The sequence below is a fragment of the Acipenser ruthenus genome, chromosome 15 (genome assembly GCF_902713425.1).
Source record: "Acipenser ruthenus chromosome 15, fAciRut3.2 maternal haplotype, whole genome shotgun sequence".
NCBI lineage: Eukaryota > Metazoa > Chordata > Actinopteri > Acipenseriformes > Acipenseridae > Acipenser > Acipenser ruthenus.
The window spans coordinates 7,873,395-7,891,881 of NC_081203.1; the positions used below are offsets into that span (position 1 = coordinate 7,873,395).

General features: G+C 37.6%; 1 protein-coding gene across 1 annotated transcript; it reads left to right on the forward strand.

Moving 5' to 3' along the window:
- The first annotated feature begins 319 nt into the window (after positions 1–319).
- LOC117422501 (dopamine beta-hydroxylase) lies at positions 320–18,236 on the forward strand. The gene is made up of 12 exons (XM_034908885.2): positions 320–672; positions 2,414–2,560; positions 2,894–3,151; positions 3,331–3,507; positions 7,798–7,900; positions 8,456–8,622; positions 8,903–9,046; positions 9,987–10,025; positions 12,755–12,814; positions 13,912–14,039; positions 16,074–16,233; positions 17,522–18,236. The coding sequence occupies exons 1-12, from the start codon at positions 334–336 to the stop codon at positions 17,660–17,662; spliced, it is 1,863 nt and encodes a 620-aa protein (XP_034764776.2). The 5' UTR covers positions 320–333; the 3' UTR covers positions 17,663–18,236.
- The last annotated feature ends 251 nt before the right edge of the window (positions 18,237–18,487 follow it).

Below are 18,487 nucleotides of genomic sequence, written 5' to 3' on the forward strand. Positions count from 1 at the left end.
TGCCTAAAAAAGTTAGTAAGCTTTTACCAAAACGAAGTTTCTGCTGCTATTTGTTTGCAAGCGCTTGGTGCACCAAAAAGATTAAAGAGGCCATAAAACTCAGTTAGTCGAATCCAATTCGTATTGATAATGTCCATGATCAATTAGAGTCCAATTAAAAGAGAGGCTGACGTTAGAAACGATTGACCAGAGGGCTAAACAAACAATTGAATTCACCCAACAAACCAAATCTAATTAGCTGAAATCTGGGAGTCAGCTGCATCAGGGAGCACATAAATGGCAAAGAGTGGACGAGAGAAAGTGCAAGTGAGAAAGAAAACTCACTTTCTGAGAATGCAGACTGGAGGAGAAAGGTCCTGCCTCCAGAATTACAGACTGAGAGAGCTGCTGTCTATTTACTTCACCATGCTGGCTGTGGTGGTCGTGATCCTGCTGGCTTCATTCCAGGGAGCCAGCCCTCGTGGAGATCCCTTCCCTTTCCGAGTGCCGCTGGACCCACTCGGGACCTTGGAGCTCTCCTGGAACGTCAGTTACTCCCAGCAGGAGGTCTGCTTCCAGCTCCTAGTGAAGGAACTCCACTTCGGAATTGTGTTCGGTATGTCGGATCGAGGGGAGCTGGAACATGCTGACCTAGCAATCCTGTGGAGCGATGGGCACAAATCCTACTTTGGGGTAAGGTCAAAAGGTCAGGTTTACCACATGTAACTATAGTAAAACATCACATTTTGGCTCTTTTAAGAGTTGCCCCACGTCGGTAGATGCCTGCTTTTTTAATTGCAACAGATCAGTACATCACTGAAAGATGTGCATTAATCTGAATCTGAATATTGGACCATTATTGTTGTGAAAAACTTACTACTTTGAATTTTACCAGTAGCATCTGGTCTGTCTTCTTGAACCTTCCATTAGCATGCAAATAGGAAAACAAGGAGGTGACGACCACATGACACTGAAACAGGCATATTAACTAGTTGTAAGAGTGTCCATTGTAAGGCAAAGCAACGCCCTTGTGAATCGCCACATCTGCTACCATGAAAAATAATTCAGTTCCTGGAGAGTATTTGGCAATGGCATTTGTACTATTAAACACCCTCCAAAGAGTTTTTTTAAATGTGCTTAGAAATACTAAAAAAATCAATAGATTCAATTACAAACATTTCATCACTAAGTCTTTCTCAATGTCTTCAATATGTGTTTCAACTAGAAGTCGTTCTCAAATTCTTCAGTGAAGACATTAAGAAATACCTCTAGTTGAAACGTTTGTCTGTGATTTTAATATGTTTCTTTAATAATTTCTAAATGTAGTACTGTACTAGTGAGTGGCTTAGTTATAGACATTTAATTGACTAATTTACTGAAAGCAGCTTGCTCTACATCAGCAGTGGATTGAAAAAGGCTGAAGATGATGATGATGCTTGTCTTCTTTCTAATCCTCAAGGATATTATCTTCAAGTATTGCTCATCCTTCTTAGACAGCTTTTTGGGTCTTCAATTCCTGGGTTTGTCAATTACAGATGATGTTTCTCTGTACTTGTTGATATGCTTCAGATACCACACCTTGAAAATTGAGTGATGCGAATTATTTCACTCAATGTTTTTCCTTCTTCATGCAAGTCAAGGTTGTTATAATAGTAGAAAACACTAGTGGAGGCTTTGAGTAAATTGTTGATGTGTATAATGCATTAGAGTAGAAAAATGCAACATGTCTAAGACTTTTGCACAGCAGTGTATATATATTTAAAAATAAAAAAAACTGTACAGATACTGCACTAATGCAAATAAAGACATAATATTATAGCTTAACACACAGCTTATCTGGAGCTGTACTGGTATGCAAAATGAACAGCCTTATAAGGAAGGGTAATGCTTCACATCACTGTTTAAACACATTTTTGTCAAGAAAATAAATCTCAGTGCAGTAAATCATTAGTATTTCTTACATAAGAAATGTATTTTAAGAACTGATATTGAAGCCATTTTTTTCTAACCTGGAAACGTTTGTATTGTTGAAATAAGTATCTGATTTGTTTTTGTCTCGTTTTGGCAATGTTCGGTTTCTATATCAAGCCTCAAGCAATTCTACAGACCACCATTGAAGCAACTTGAAGGTGACATTTCCATTGAGTTACTCATATGAAGAATATAGATCTTTGCTTCAAAAGCTGCCAGGAATAAAACCGTACCTGGTATTTTGATGACATAACGTCCACAGAAAACAATTGCTTACGACCTTAACCTCTAGCTGTATTCGATCAATCTGAAATGCTTCCCACGTCTAACTCAACGGGTTGTGTATTAATAACAATATAGATTGTCTACAATTCCTGATGCAGAGGGACATGCTGGTTCAGGGCATCAGAAATAGACAATGCCAGGAGTATTGTAAAAGGTTAATGCATGTGTGTCTCCTCAGGATGCCTGGAGCGATGCTCAGGGACACATCCGATTGGACAGTAAGCAGGATTACCAGCTGCTAGAGGCCCACAGGGATCCAGAGGGATTCTACCTCACCTTCAAGAGGCCTTTCAGCACCTGTGACCCTAACGACTATCTCATCGAGGTACTGACAGGCAGTCCATCTCTATCACTTACCCTAAATGCACTGTACACCTGAAATTAATTGAAGTGTAGCTTAAAGTAATTGTAGCTAACAAGATCATTTCATATCCCATTTCTGTCCCATGCTATTAATTTATTTGTTGAAACAGGTAAAAGTATAAATATAACACTTGAGCAAATACTTTTGTGAGCAACTGTACACGTACCTTACAGAATGTTTCTTGAAATCATGCCTAAAAGGAAATTGCTTTTGTTTTCTATCGCTATTTAATTCTGTTTGTGATTACTCACTGCTGTCTGGCTGACCATTGCCTCCTGATTCTCTCTGCTGCAGGATGGGACTGTTCATCTCATCTATGGTGTCCTGGAGAGGCCAGTGACCTCCCTCCTGGCTGTAAACCTGTCCCTGGTCAACAGGGGTCTCCAGAGGGTGCAGCTCCTCAAGCCTAATATCACCAATCCTGAACTGCCCCGGGATGTCCAGACCTTGGAAGTGCTTGCTCCCAACGTGTCTGTCCCTGGCCAGGAGACCACTTACTGGTGCTACATCACAGAGCTACCCGAAAACATGCCCAAGAATCACATCGTCATGGTAATCTTGTGCTTCACTCCACAACAGCCCATGCTAGTGGTTTTAATTAAATTGTATGAATAAATTAATTGGCTTTTGTGAATAGCCTTTGAATGGGAAATAATGAGCCCGCCCAACACTAAAACAGAGGCACTATACAGTTGGAATGGTATAAACTCACTCATGTCTTCCCCTCTCAGTACGAGTCGGTGATCACGCCTGGCAATGAGGCCCTGGTTCACCACATGGAAGTGTTCCAGTGCGCCCCGCAGTTCGACTCCATCCCCCACTACAGTGGGCCCTGTGACTCCAAGATGAAACCCCAGCGCCTCAATTACTGCCGACATGTGCTGGCAGCCTGGGCCTTGGGGGCCAAGGTAGGAGGTTCTGATTCCTACTGACTTTCCACACTTAGATCACATACAAAATATACCTGCTTGCTCACACACTCGGGCAGACAACAAACTTTGTTGAAACTTTATGACACAGTTTATTTTGTGAGATTTTGTATTTTATTTTCTAATCTTGGACTACCTTACCTAAGTTAAAATGGAGTAGTCTAAGATTAGTGCTAATTAGGGTCTTTGAAACCAGCCGTAAATTATAGATGACATATCTTGATGGGCTTATGCCATGTGATATGTATTTAGTCTTAACTGACACCTTGTGCAGTGGCATTAAAGTTCTGTTCAGCCCTCTGGTTGGGTGTCACACACAATCCCAATTCAAGGAGTTTCCAGCCAGGGACATATGATACACAGCATCTGCCACTTGCGCCCACCTAAATATTAAGGCTCATGTCACTGTCATATCGCAAGCAGGAAGGATACACAGATGGCAGTGATGAAAAGGGTTGCTGTGTGAAGAGACATAATTTACAGGTTTGTGTCCTTGTTTGATAGAAGCAGTGAGACCCATAATTCCTAATGACACAGGCGGTACCATGATGCTTTCTCTAACCTTCTGGATTGGATAAGATAAAACACCCATTTTACACTCTGTAGACTCTTCAAGTAGGCTAGTTTTGCCAAATATATCTAGTATGACTGCTGACACTGCAAAAGTCCATCACAATAAAATAAAAAAAGAATGCACAGATGAGATCGCACTCTGAGTACTGTGTACAGTTCTGGAGATTGTGGCCCAGGAGAGTCCAACAAAGAGCAACCAGACTAATCCCAGGGCTAAAGGAATGAGCAATGAAGATACGCTGAACAAATCTGTTTAGCCTACAAAAGAAAATAAGGGGGGCTGTAGAAATTGACAAAGTTAATCCTAACCAGAGGTGCAGCACAGACGGTAGGCACTTCTTCATACACAAAGTGGTGAGGGTATAGGATGGGATAACTAAACATGTTGTTGATGCTGAATCACTGGGACCCCAACTTGACAAACTAGATCAATCAGCTACTTGGAACTGGACAAGCATAAATGGTCCGAATGCCTTCCTCTCATTAGTTCTTATGCTCTTAAGTAAATAAGTAAATAAATAAATAAATAAATACAATCTTTATATGTATATTGTATGGGGAAGATTGATTTGATTTGAACATTTAAATAAAATTGAAAGAGAATTTGAAATGGGAATTGCCTGTAATATTTCCAAGGTTGAAGCTGAAATCGAAATAAGATTACTGTTAATCTTCTGACTATAAAACCCATGAAGTAAACTGTTGTGATGGATAAGGGCGATGCCAACAAGCTTCAAGTAGGCAGCATTTAGTGTGGAGGCAGAACATTGCATGGATTATTTATAAAGGGTGAAATAAATGCAAATCATGTTTGTTACAAATTGTACAGCCAAAGCTGAAATGATGAGATTAAGATTGCAATATTTGTAAATGTGAGTATGGTTTAAAACAAAAAAATATTTAAATATTTAAATATGTTAACAAAGTAAATGTTAACAAAGTATCTGCATTTACAGGACAAAAATATGGTTCTATAAATAATGAATACATGATAATGGAAATGCTTTGTAAATCCAAAGATATATGTGTCTGATCAGATAAGGATCAAGACTTTTTCTCCATTGTTTATCACAATAATGTACACTGAATAAAAACAAAACAAAAAAGTTGGAGTCAAAGTCTGAGGATAAGACAATATTTAATTTCATGTCTGTTGCAAGTTGTTAGATGTTTGAGTGGTTGCCCCCTCTGCCTGTTGGGTTGTTAGTAGTTTAAGTATTGGGGTCTAGTTCCTTGGGTTGGCTGGAGTAGCATACCAACACATATTTGGGTGTGTTCCCTTGCTATTTTTCAAACCACATTCAGAAATTCAGCTTTTAGAAGGTTGAAAAGGCATTTTTTTAATGGAAATGTTAGTAAACAAGGTACTAACTGATTAAGGTAGAAAAACAATGGAGATAAAGGGCAGGATTTTGAAAAAACAGTGTTATCGTGTCGAACTTGTGGTATAGTAACGAGAGCTTTAGTAGCAAGTGATTTTCAAAAGAAATGTGTTAATTAAATCAATCCATTAATGCTTTGAAATTGAGTCGATGAGGTCGTTAATAAACGCGTTTCTCGTTAAAAAGCTTAATTGTCACATGTTGAAGTGTCATTTGTGTTTTTAGTTAATAGTTATTATACATGTATACCATGTATGTAACACTTCATTATACATTTATTAAGCTTTTAAAATTACGATAAAACTCCCCAACCCAATACACAATTGTTTCGGTGAATTCCTCTAATCATGCATTTTCTCTGGTACTGTTTGCTCGCCTCCGTGATAAAGAAACTCAACATGAATAGAAGTAGCCACCAAACACAGTATTATAAGAAGATGTTATAATATGTGCATACAGATGTGTGAAGGTAAGAGTGTACACTGTACCTACAGTGTGGGGGGAGTCTGATGACATTACAGATACATTAGGCAAAATCCATATTGCCCCATATTGCACTTTTTAACTATTAGACAAAATGTTTACAGAATACTTAACAACTGCTATTAGGACCATGCTGCATGATTTGTTTATTAATAGCGTTATAATTAAACTATACCAAATCACTTTTTTATTTACAATGAAGGTTGACTTTATAAGCATTTGGGCGACACAGTATAGGTTACCTTCATTGTAAATAAAAAACGTGATTTGGTATAATTTAATGATAACACTATTAATACTAAATGAATCACGATTATAGCAGCAGTTTTTAAGTATTCTGTAAATATTTAGTCTAATAGTTAAAAAATACAATGTGGGGCTGTCAGGTCTTGTTTTCAAAAAATATCGTCATGGACATTATATACAAACCAATGGTATACCATGTGTATATGTATGTCTGTATGTATGTATGTATGTATGTATGTATGTATGTGTGTGTTTAATATGTGGGTTTCACGATCACATCACATTAAGTTCTAGTCAAAATTGTAGATATTTATTCGCCCCATTGCCACTGTACTTTAGGCATCCATGCATCCCTTACTGTGATGTCATCGGGCAGTGTGTTCCGGGCTTAAGATTACAAATTGTAAAACAAGCGAACAAATCTCATTCATAACCACAAGTATATAAAAGTCTAATTAAATATTAAAGTCTGTTAAATTTCTGTTTCAAGGTGAGTTATAGTCTTTCGTTAATTAAAGCCCTCCTTTTCCAAGCGCAAATTAACTTCTGATAAATTGTGACAATTAACACGGATTTGCTTTTAAATTCCCACGCAAACAAAATAAATAGTCGCAAGAAGCTCTGCTCGTTAAGATATTAACATTATTTCATAAATCAACATAATTTTGGAAATCACATTAGCATGATTATTAATAACGAGATGGGCATAACGACCTCTTGAAAAGGCCCAAATCAATGCAAAATAACGATTTGTTGATTAACATTGGAGTTATCATTTGTGAACTTTTGAAAATCCTGCCTAAAGGGTTTTCAAACGCTTAAAAACAATGTAAATGTTGAAAATGTTGATGTTATAGCATATCCTTAAGCCCCTGCATTTGTATTAGTAAACTGGGTTATTTTGCTGTGCACGTGAGTTGTAGAGTGCAGTGGCTTATGGGAGGGGTACCTGTTGGTAAAAGACAGGGAATGATAAATAGTATCAGCACTGAACTTCTTAACTTTGGCACTTTGGTTAAGCACAGAATAAAGATCATGATAGAATCAATCAAGCAAACATAAATGTCAAAGCAAATGCTAAGGAGCCGTAAACAGAAAATGTTTATCTCACACTCTAAGAACCATTTTTAAGTGAATGTTTAGAGATAGAGAATGTTTTGATTGTTCAGAAGAACCTCCTAAACCTCTTTTTAACAGATGAGAAAGATTTCCTGAATATCAAACTTTAATACCAAAATAATGAATACATTAAAAACAGGCTTTAACTATTTCAACACTGCAGACCTGTGCTCTCTGCACTGTAGACCAGTAAATGACCTCTATAAGTATACCCACACTCCACACAATTTGTATTACCTTTTCAAAATCCAGTAGGACACTGACACTTAATTAGTTGTTATTAATAGTGGTATCGTTCTGTATAATTACCAAAGGATTCAATAGGTTTGCATCCTGACTGTGCCACGTTGCTTTGTCCTGCGCTGGTAGCTTGCTGAAATCTGCAGTCAAGCTTTATTTTGAAAAGAAAGGGCAGGACAATAGAAATGGAAGCTTTGTAAGACCTGTCTGTTCTCTGCCGTTTCAGGCCTTCTACTACCCTGAGGAAGCAGGGCTAGCTATTGGGGGGCCCGATTCCTCCAAGTATCTCCGTTTGGAAGTCCACTACCACAATCCACTACAACTAAAAGGTAGTCTTTCTGTTGCTGTCTGCCACTAAAACAAGCAATCAGGTTAATGAGACTTTGAGCAGTCAATCTACAGGTTACTATTACTGTACCTGTAAACAAATGAGGGCTGCATAAGTCAAAAAGCGGATACCAAAAATTTAAAGCAAAAAGCAGGATGTCAGAGTTAGAAAAACATCTGAAAGTAAGATGCATCACTCATTTTACTATTTCAATGCTGTGCTTATGTTTTGATAGAACTTCAATAGTCTAGAATTGGCTTCTAGAATTGGTAAGAGGTTAAATGCATTTGCTTTTTAAACAGAGATGGTGGGATAATCACAGTTTTGTTCAAAGATTCTCAACCTATTTATAAGTTACGTTCTTAACTGAAATATGCAACCGAATATGTGAACGTAGTTTATTATAAATGTTCTTTCAGGGAACAGCTGTCTAAAAATAGTCTTGTAATATTCCTTATTATCACCCCCAGAATGTGTTATTAACACCTAGAATGTACATTAGCAGGTTAGTTAGCAGTGCAATGTGTTTGACGTTGATGTTCATCTTCCTCTGTAGGCCGCTTTGACTCGTCAGGAATCCGCCTGTTTTACACCCCCACCCTTCGTAAGTACGATGGTGGGATAATGGAGCTGGGGCTGGTGTACACACCAGTAATGGCTATCCCACCTCACGAGGACCACTTCGAACTGACAGGATACTGCACTGAGAAATGCACAGCTACAGTAAGTGCAGCTTTCAAACAGTTTTGTTGCAGGCAATGGATTGCAGGTTTGACCTTAGTATTGCAAAGTTTTATTCCTCCCTCTCTTCAGGACAGCAGGTTGGGTTTTGGACATTTTAAAAACACCTGTTTTTAACTATTTTAAATAAATAACAGTGTGTTTCATCTCCCGGAGTGGAGAGACAAATAGAAAAGGATCTCTCAGTGTAGTACCTCTTCGCTGGTAAAAGCCTCAGTACCACACTGGGCTGTTCTCACACTCTCCCCTCCTCTCACTGAAGGCCCTGCCCCCAGGGGGGATCCACATCTTCGCCTCCCAGCTGCACACTCACCTGACAGGCACTGCGGTGAGGACCATGCTGCTGCGAGACGGCCGCGAGGTGGAAACCGTTAACGTGGACAATCACTTCAGCACTCACTTCCAGGTAGGCTGCCAACTGGGCCTTTCTTTTGATGAACTCTTGCATTGTTTTTTCACTATTCACAGAAATTGTATACAGAAGCCAATATTAGATATAGATGTTGATGCCACATCCAAAGTAAACCCTCAAGGAAAACAGAATATTGACTTATTTTACTATTCGAGAAAACACCCACAGATTCAGACTAACTCACTTCATCTAACTCACCCCAGGGAAGTACTATTTTTGCTAGAAAACAAACACTATATTAACATGCTATTTCCAGCTATCAGAGAAACATTAAATTTGAAGTAGATGTGTTTTGCTCCAGATGCTTTCATTTCCATGATCTGTATATGAAGTGTGCTCTATCAGCAATAGACAGGAGATGGAAAAAAAGCACTGGTATACCAAATGCTGCACAGTAATTAGCATAGTTCTCATAGCACATAATTAAGCTTGCTCAGGGGCAAAATATCATAATAAACCATTCAGAGTATGTATTTCACTAGGGTTCTCAATTGGAACACCATGAAACATGTTTTGCCACTTTCAGTTTAGGAGTCGTTTGTAACTAGCTGAGCTGAGAACACGCCGTGATTGAGTAGGGCCTCATTGAGACAATAGGAAATGGCCGCATTTGGCCAGCTGCTGGTCAGAAGCAGAGAATAAATGGAGAATTATTGCATTAGGTTCCCCCTGCAACCCATTACAAATTATATCTTTACTGAAATATCAGTTTTCATGATATTTAAATAAAGAACCTGAAAATAAGTCATCTAAAAGAGAAAACACCAAAAAGGTGCAAGCCTAAACATAACTTTCCCACAAGGCCCTTTTCACTGCCATGTTCTTTTTGTTCTCCAGACTTCATCATCATTACCATCTACTGGTGGGATAATGATGGTCTGACAAATAATTATCAAAGAATCTTATACTTATCGTACTTCTGTTCTTTCTACAGGAGATCCGCATGTTAAAGAAGATGGTCACAGTGCTACCTGTAAGTGCCTTTATAATGTACTTCATTTGACTGCTAAGTTTCTCAAATCCATTTCTTACCTCATATTAGCACTAGCAAAAAGAACACTCATCCCTCATTTGATTGTTTGTTAAACTTCAATTAGGAATATGCACATTCTTCAAAGACAATACCATAGTTGAAAAGTTGTTGCTGCTTATTCACTTTTTCTGTTACAGTTCAAAGTTACTCTAACAGTTTCATTGCAATCAAATTCTGTGCCCTACAGCAAAGGTAGCAGGATGCAGCTGTTTATGTATAGTGTTGTATCTGAAACATACGCCTATCTTAAATAACCATAAAAACAATTTTAACACTCTGCACATGGTTTCTGCTAAATGCAGTGAGCGTTTCATATCAATGCTGTGCATAAGCAGTGATGGGCAGTATTGAAAATACATGTCATTGAAATAAGTACTTTCATTACATTTGTTTTTTTGTAATTTGTAATGCAAATGCTAATGTATTTTGTATTTTTCTAAATACTCAAAAATACATTTTTTTACATTGCTGCTATGCCACCCAGAGATAAGTTAATTGCAGGATTTCAAATGCAAACGACGTATTTGCTGTGAGAGTGCAACAGTTCATTTTTTTAAAACAACTGTTTGTATAAAAATATAAGTACTTTTTTGTTCCCGTATGATTTGTATCTGAAAACAGTAGACTATTATCAGATTAAAAGATAGCCTACATTTTCCTATAAATTCTTTATTGTCTAAGTATAACCTGTCCAGTCAAGAATTCTCACCAGCAGCCCAAAGAAAACTTAACTTGTCAGTAAATCAGGTATGAAAAATGTATGTTATATACAGTAGTTCATCGCTATTATTATTATTATTATTATTATTATTATTATTATTATTATTATTATTATTATTATTATTATTTACTTTTCATTTCATTCTAAAGCCCTCTACACACCGGACGTGATGCAGCAGCGAATGTGTAGTACGTATTTTCGATACGAATGTCGTTCACTTTGCGAAGCGACGCGGAGAAAATAGGATTGGTGATAGGGAACTGACCAAAGAGGAATATAGCTTCCCTTACGTGCCTTCACTAAACAATGGCAGAAGAAAAGATAATTCTTAAAGCATTAAAATACCCAGAGCTGTACAATAAGGACACAAAAATTATAAACACACGGCAAAGAGGGAGAACATCTGGCAGTCCATTTTCAAGGAACTGGATATAGCTGGTGTGTATGATTAGTAATGCAATCGGTAACATAATTTCTTATACGATTATCCAATGGTAATCGATGCATTGATGTTTTATTTTTCAAAATAAAGAACAGACATTATTTTTTTTAACAGATGACTAAAAACACTGTTGTGCATAATAGTTAAGCAAAAAGGCACAACGACAGTCAAATTAGAGCACTTCTGATTATAAAAAAAGAAATACAAAGGATTTTAGTTTAACAACTGAAAAGAATATGCGTGCGTCCACATCAGAGGTCCCTTTAACATTGTAATAATAATAACAAATACTACATTTTAACAGAAGTCATTTCTATATGAACTGTGGTTATTCATTACTGTTAACATTTTATGTCCAAAGCAAAGTAAAACTTTTTAACTAATCTCACAAATCCTGACTAAATTTAACTATCGTACTAAATTCAGCTTTTTTTAAATATAATATTGCCCTCACGCTAACCACCCAAAATTACCAATCTTTGTCAGTTTCTTCGATTTGAAAAACAAAAAAATAACAAAAAAAACGTATTGTCTTAATTTTTCAATCAAGAAAACGTGAATACAATAGGCCTACTTCTGAATTGGCTTGTCCAACGCGAATGTAGAGGCCTAAAGCATGTATCCTAGCAACGTGTTGACGTTGTTTATCTACCGTACTAGCACTAAAAGAAGAGCACTCTCACACACTCAAGGTTTTAATGCAAACCAGCAACAGGAGACTTCAAACTGGGTTCTAATTTGATGCATCTATTCACCCAAATGTAATCAAAGCTCGGAAAATTTAAGGACAGATGACTAATAAGCGATGCATCGGTTAAATGTTGCACAACTAATGATTAGTTTACCTTCACTGAAATAAGTATTCTGAAAAGCTATTATGTGTGCTACATTTTTATTAGCTGTATCATAGGTGTGATTTTTTGCAGCTGATGATACAATCAGAGGAGAGTCGGCTATCATATCGCACGCCTGTCACCACTAGTGTGAAAAGTAGTGTTGCAGCGAATGCACCATTTTATCGCAGGACACATTGCATCATGTCCAGTGTGTGGAGACCTTAATAATAACAAAGGCCAATGAGATTTCAAATTACTCCTGTTCTTTATTAAATGCCCCAGCAGTAACCTCTTAACCAGCTTTTCAATAGCATTGCTAGATAAAAGCAGGAACATTTGAAGCTGAGAAATGGGAGAAACACTATCAAATACCACTATGGCCATGGCAAAAGATACTACGAAAACTCTTACAATTGTACTTTCTATTCTCGTGCCTCTTGAAGATACTTCGATTTCTCAGAATATCAGTTTGGCTGGCGGCCATGAGCACCCACTCATTTCAAAAAGCTGTGGCTTTGCCCTGGAAAGACAGGAGGCTGCAGCAGCAGAAGGCTGTGACCTCAGGAAAAGAAGCAGAGCAGAGCAGACCAGGGCACAATGACTAGGAGAAGTCTGTCTGAGACTGATATTTAACAACTTAATTTGTTCATTTCTTTTTTATAATATTCAGGGAGATGTCCTTTTAACATCCTGCACTTACAACACACAGGACAGAGAGAAGGCTACAGTGGTAAGTATAAAATACATTTAGATCTGAATTCGTTGCAATATTACATCTGCAAAATGTATTCCTGTTAAAATATTCCTGTTAATGTATTCCTTCTAAACATCCTTTCTCTACTCAATGAGACGACACTTCTAGTTGATAAGCGTCCTCTTTAACACGTTGCACTTGCAAGACTATGAAATGGATCCCTTTCTGTGGAACTGTGTCCAGCTCTGGCACATGCACCCCACCTACTGTGATTTTCTGTGGGAAACCAGTACTTCTCTATCTTCCTCATGTCAGCTGTCACTGTCAATAGCAATTCTTGTCCATTTTATAAAATATCAATCTAATGTCTTTATACATTTAGCCAGTTTGTATTTATACAATAGCATTTGACTTGCATTTAGATTAACATCACATGAAAACTCAGATTAAAATATAATAACCGTACAGGAATAACTAGATATATTGGTACCGCAGCTTTGCCCCTTGAACACATTTATTGTCTTCTAAGGATCTTAAAGGGTCTGAACACACTTCCTGTGTGAGACATCAGCTGGTTTTTAAACTGTTAAAATGTAACATCATCAAATTCAGTAATATAACAAGGGCTTTAAACACATTTATCTTTATAAAAAATAAAACATTAAAAAAAAAAAACACTCTGTAAATCCAAACACAGTTTATTTCTGTTTTAAAATATAAAGCAAAACCAACATATGATTTTTACACTTTTTACAAAAATGTACTGGGGACATAATTTGTTAAAAGACAAAAATGTCAAAAGGAGAGTATGATGTCCTCTGAATTTATGACATAGCCCAGCCCATGTCTGGCACAGTTAATGGGGAGGATATGCCACCAAACATACAAATTACAATTCCAGAATAAACACACTTATGCAAACACGTGGCTCAGAACAATGAATATCAGTCTGCCGAGAGGGCGTAAATAACTTGTGAAATGTATTTTTTTGTATATATTTTCAAGGTCATATTCAGAAATGAATATGAAGATAATATAAACAATGTGTCTAGAAGTCTACAGTTCTCTGTCCTCAGTGGCTCAAATCCATTTCCGGTGTTTAATGCATTTCTTACAATTCTGTGATTATGCAGGGTGGCTTTGGAATCCTAGAGGAGATGTGTGTTAACTACATTCATTACTATCCACGTACAGAGCTGGAGCTCTGCAAGAGTGCTGTGGATTATGGATACCTGCAGAAGTATTTTGCCTTCATGAACAGGTGTGTAAAACCAGGCTGAGTTCTCATTTGTGGTCAGTGGGGTGGGTGGAAGTAAAGTTTTTTTGACTGGTTGAAGAAAGAATCCTAGCCACACCATGCATTACACCGAGTAACCGTGTTCACAATTTAGACAAGACTCAGTAACAAGGAAACAGAACATGGAGGGAAACATGTCACAGATTAGATTCTTTAAAATCCAGTAACCAGGGTGTTTGCATCACAGAACATGAAAGCAAACATGTCACAGATTAGACTCTATAAAAGCCAGTAACCAGGGTGTTTCCATCACAGAACATGAAAGCAAACATGTCACAGATTAGACTCTTTAAAAGCCAGTAACCAGGTTGTTTGCATCACAGAACATGGAAGCAAACATGTCACAGATTAGACTCTAAAATCCAGTAACCAGGGTGTTTGCATCACAGAACATGGAAGCAAACATGTCACAGATTAGGCTCTTTAAAAGCCAGTAACCAGGGCCCATGCAGTCTTCCAAGAATGCTGCACAGCTAGGGACTTGTCTGATCAGGACCCATCGTTCACTTCTTCTTTAAACTCAAGTGCTCAAGTGCCAATTCTGCCTGTTTTTAGCATCTGTCTTCCTCCTTCTCATCTCATCCCAACCACAGTTCTTCCTCTCTAGTCCTCTCAAGGGGGTCTTACACATTTGTGACAATATCTATTCGCTTACTGTAGAGTAAGTCATCAGCCACAGTTTGATTGTTTTTTAGTTTTTCCCCTGGTTTGGATAAATTCTGGTGTTCCTGATTTTACTAATCCTTTAATATCAAATGGTTGTTATGACTATATAAGAGCCAAATCAGCACTAAATAACTCTTTATAGAAACACTACTCTAGGAACCAGTTGAATAGTATCCGTGTGGTATGGTCTGCAGTTCTAGAACCATTCAGCCCATCTAAGCTCTTCTGGTTCCAAGTAGCTGATTAATCCCAAGACTTTGTCACGTCGGGTCTTAAAGGATCCCAATGATTCAGCATCAAGAACATAATCATGTAACCAATCCATACCCTCACCTCAGTGTAAAGAATTACGGATGAACCCACTTTATATCATGACTGCCATGCAGGCATCATTTGTGATATAAAGCAGGTCCTGATCTAAACCAAGTTTCATGTTTGCCGATGACAGCACATTACGAGTGCGAGAAAAAAATAATTAAAACTAACAGTGAATTAAAGAGCAGTGTTTTAATACTGTACATTTAGTAGTTCTGTGCATTTAAACAGATGCTTATAGTTTACTACAGGACAAATATGATTTGTATCATTAACTAGAACTAAACAGTTTGTCATTATCTAAAAAAGGCATGTCTTGTCGGCTGATGAGAGCTATCAATTAGGCATTGCACTTGGTGTTTTTTTTTTGTGTGCATTTGTATGACTGACTGTGTTAAAATCTGGTGACATTGGAGTTTTCTAACTGAACTCTATCCTGTTAAGACCGCCCATGCAGCATTTGACAGGCTGCACAAAATGTCAGTTTATCAGCTGAGATGATTATTGGTTGTTAATTGCGTTGGAAATTAATTGTATCTTGTGGTTACTTAGTAAAGTCCGACCACTCAGCATTTGACAGGCTGCATAAAACATGACAATTAGCAGGTTTGTGAGATATTAGGAGAGGTAATTTCTCAAAGAGCCTATGGTGCATGGCAAGTGGTTTTTCAAAAATCGTGATAATAAACTGGGTATGACAGTAAGCGAGGTGATATAAAAAGAGTTCATCTGTATCTCTTTCCTCTCTCCTAAGTCTGTCTCCACTTCATTTCCAACTGTGTCTTCCACTCCTCTTATCTGTGCTGTGCTTAAAGCAGTAGGTAGGGTTAATTTTGTCAACTCCTTTTACGATTTTAAAGACTTTAATCAAGTCCCCCCCTAATTCATCTTTGTTGAAGGCTAAATAAATTCAGTTCAGTTCCATCCAGGGCTTAAGGAGCTACAAAGATAGCATTGTGCAGTTTTGAGTGTTCTACAGTGATAACAGGAAGTTCATCTCTCTCTTTGTTCTGGTAGGTTCCATGATGATGAGATATGCAGCTGTCCTCAGGCTGCGGTTCCTGAGCAGTTTGCTGCAGTTTCCTGGGACCCCTTCAGCAAAGACGTACTGCGGGCACTCTACAGCACTTCTCCCATCTCCATGCACTGCAACCAATCCTCTGCCACACGCTTCCCAGTGAGTGCACGAGCTGAACTGGGGGGTTTGATCATCTCAAGTAAAGCATGTGCAATTAGGCATCGCTAAAACAGAAAGCTGTATTTCAGGCTTAGCTGATACTGTAAACCATAGGTTGTCAGGTGTATCTTTAAGAATGTAATATTTTAGGATGGGTTTCCAAAGCAGCTACTTTCCTCCTGTGGCTGGTTTTCTTGAGTGAATATTTGGCTGTAAATTTGAAATTTAGAAACTTGTGATTCAACTGCAAGGGCTTTGGACTTTGGTTCTCACTTTCTATGAAGTTGCAAATTATTGAGGTAACATGGGTGGATGACACAGTGATCATTGGTATGAGTGGCCATAAAAAAGTGTTTTTCAATCTTTGTTTTTTTTTTTAAATGTATTTTGGCTTTTGTCAGAATTAAGGCAGTGTCAGAAAGTCTGAGTTTTGAAATTCTGTAAACTTTATAAATCAATTTAGTTAGTCAATAGGTCTATTGAAGACAGGTTCTAAGCTGGTTCTTTTTAAACTGCTATTCTACCCAAAAAGGCTCACAAAACTGCAGCAATCCACAAAACAAAGTAGAAAAACAATGATTTACCTCAAATCTACAAGCCTTCAATATTAAACTATTAACATCAGCTGTGCTTTGGGTACAGTATACAATGTCGGAAGGACAACATCCTATCAGTTACAGCAAGCCAGTTCATAAAGGTAGAAAACAATTGTTATTACATTTGAGAAGGTGGAGATAAAAGGCAACTACAACAAATAGTATAAGCTACGAGGAAAGGATAAAGTCATTTATAAAATGGATAAATTAAATGCTGTGATTGGCTGAACAAGTTCACATGACCGTTCAGCAAGAGACATCCTATGCACGGCTAGTGGCGAATCACTTCTGAAGATCAAAGCGCGCTGGGTCAACAGCTTAAAAAAAAAAACGTTTCGCCACCAACTGGCAGTTAAGGACTTCGGGCCAAATAGATATTCAACGTTCGTAGATTTTTTTTAGATTTTTAACACTAATAGAATGTAATAGAATTATAAACATTTTTTATGAATCAATTGTCGTGAGATTGAAATTTAAGGTCTATATGAACTGCAGCAGGATGCCTCGATAGGTAGCTAGAAGGAGCAGAAAAGGCAATTAATACAAGTAGTATGTTATTTTACCTGCTTTAAATGTATGAAATACATGACCCTGAGATTGAAGTTTAAAGATTTTCACAGGGAATTGCATATTACACAGTAAACGTGATAACTGTGAAAAAATGACAGCCGCTTATATCTTGTATATTTCAGGGTGACTGGGAGAGACAGTCTTTACCACAGGTCACCACCAGCCTCCCCAAACCCCAGTACAAGTGCGAGACAACCAGGGAGCCTCAACCACAGCCTCAGCCTCCTGCAGTCATTGAGGTTCGGACCCGCGGCAGACTCTAACACCCAGAGTGCAATGGACAGATAGGCCCCCTTCCCACAGAGGATCACTGGGAAACCCCACAAGCATTATACTGTACAATCATGCCTATATCATGTCTGCTCCCGCCCCAGTCTCTTCAATAGGACTAGCTGGGAGAGGCTTCTTGGGGAGGATATTCAGTCCTGACACTCTGATAAGGGGCACTGTCTGGAAAATAAACTTCTCTAAGACAACAGACTAAAAACAATGCCAACCCTGTTCAGATAGTCAGTGATGGGAACACAGGGCAGCAAACACAAAAAAACCTGAACTCATTTTTTAAGACATTTGCATAATAAAACAGAATATGAAGCCAAAACTTAGACATGATGTTTATTTGTCACACAATTCATAACAAAATCGGAACATGATCAGCTCTATGGCAGCAGTCTTTCGTGTCAGGCCTGATGCATATAGTGAAGTCTAGGGGGAATAGGGATGAAGCACTAAGAGAAGCAATAGATTGAAGAAAAGGTTTACTTATAGATAATGTGAGAAACTGAAATACACGGGTTATACAACCCTGACCAAGGCTAATCTCCAAACTACAAATCCTGGTACATAATAATAATAATAATAATAATAATAATAATAATAATAATAATAATAATAATAATTATTATTATTATTATTATTATTATTATTATTATTATTATTATTATTATTATTATTATTATTATCCTCTGTGCTCCAGCTTCATATAGGTATAGATTATATATGTTTCTCATGGGATTCACAAGTTCCCCATGGTACCAGCAATATTTTTGCTGGTTTGTATTTAAATTTATAGCCATGAGCTGATGATA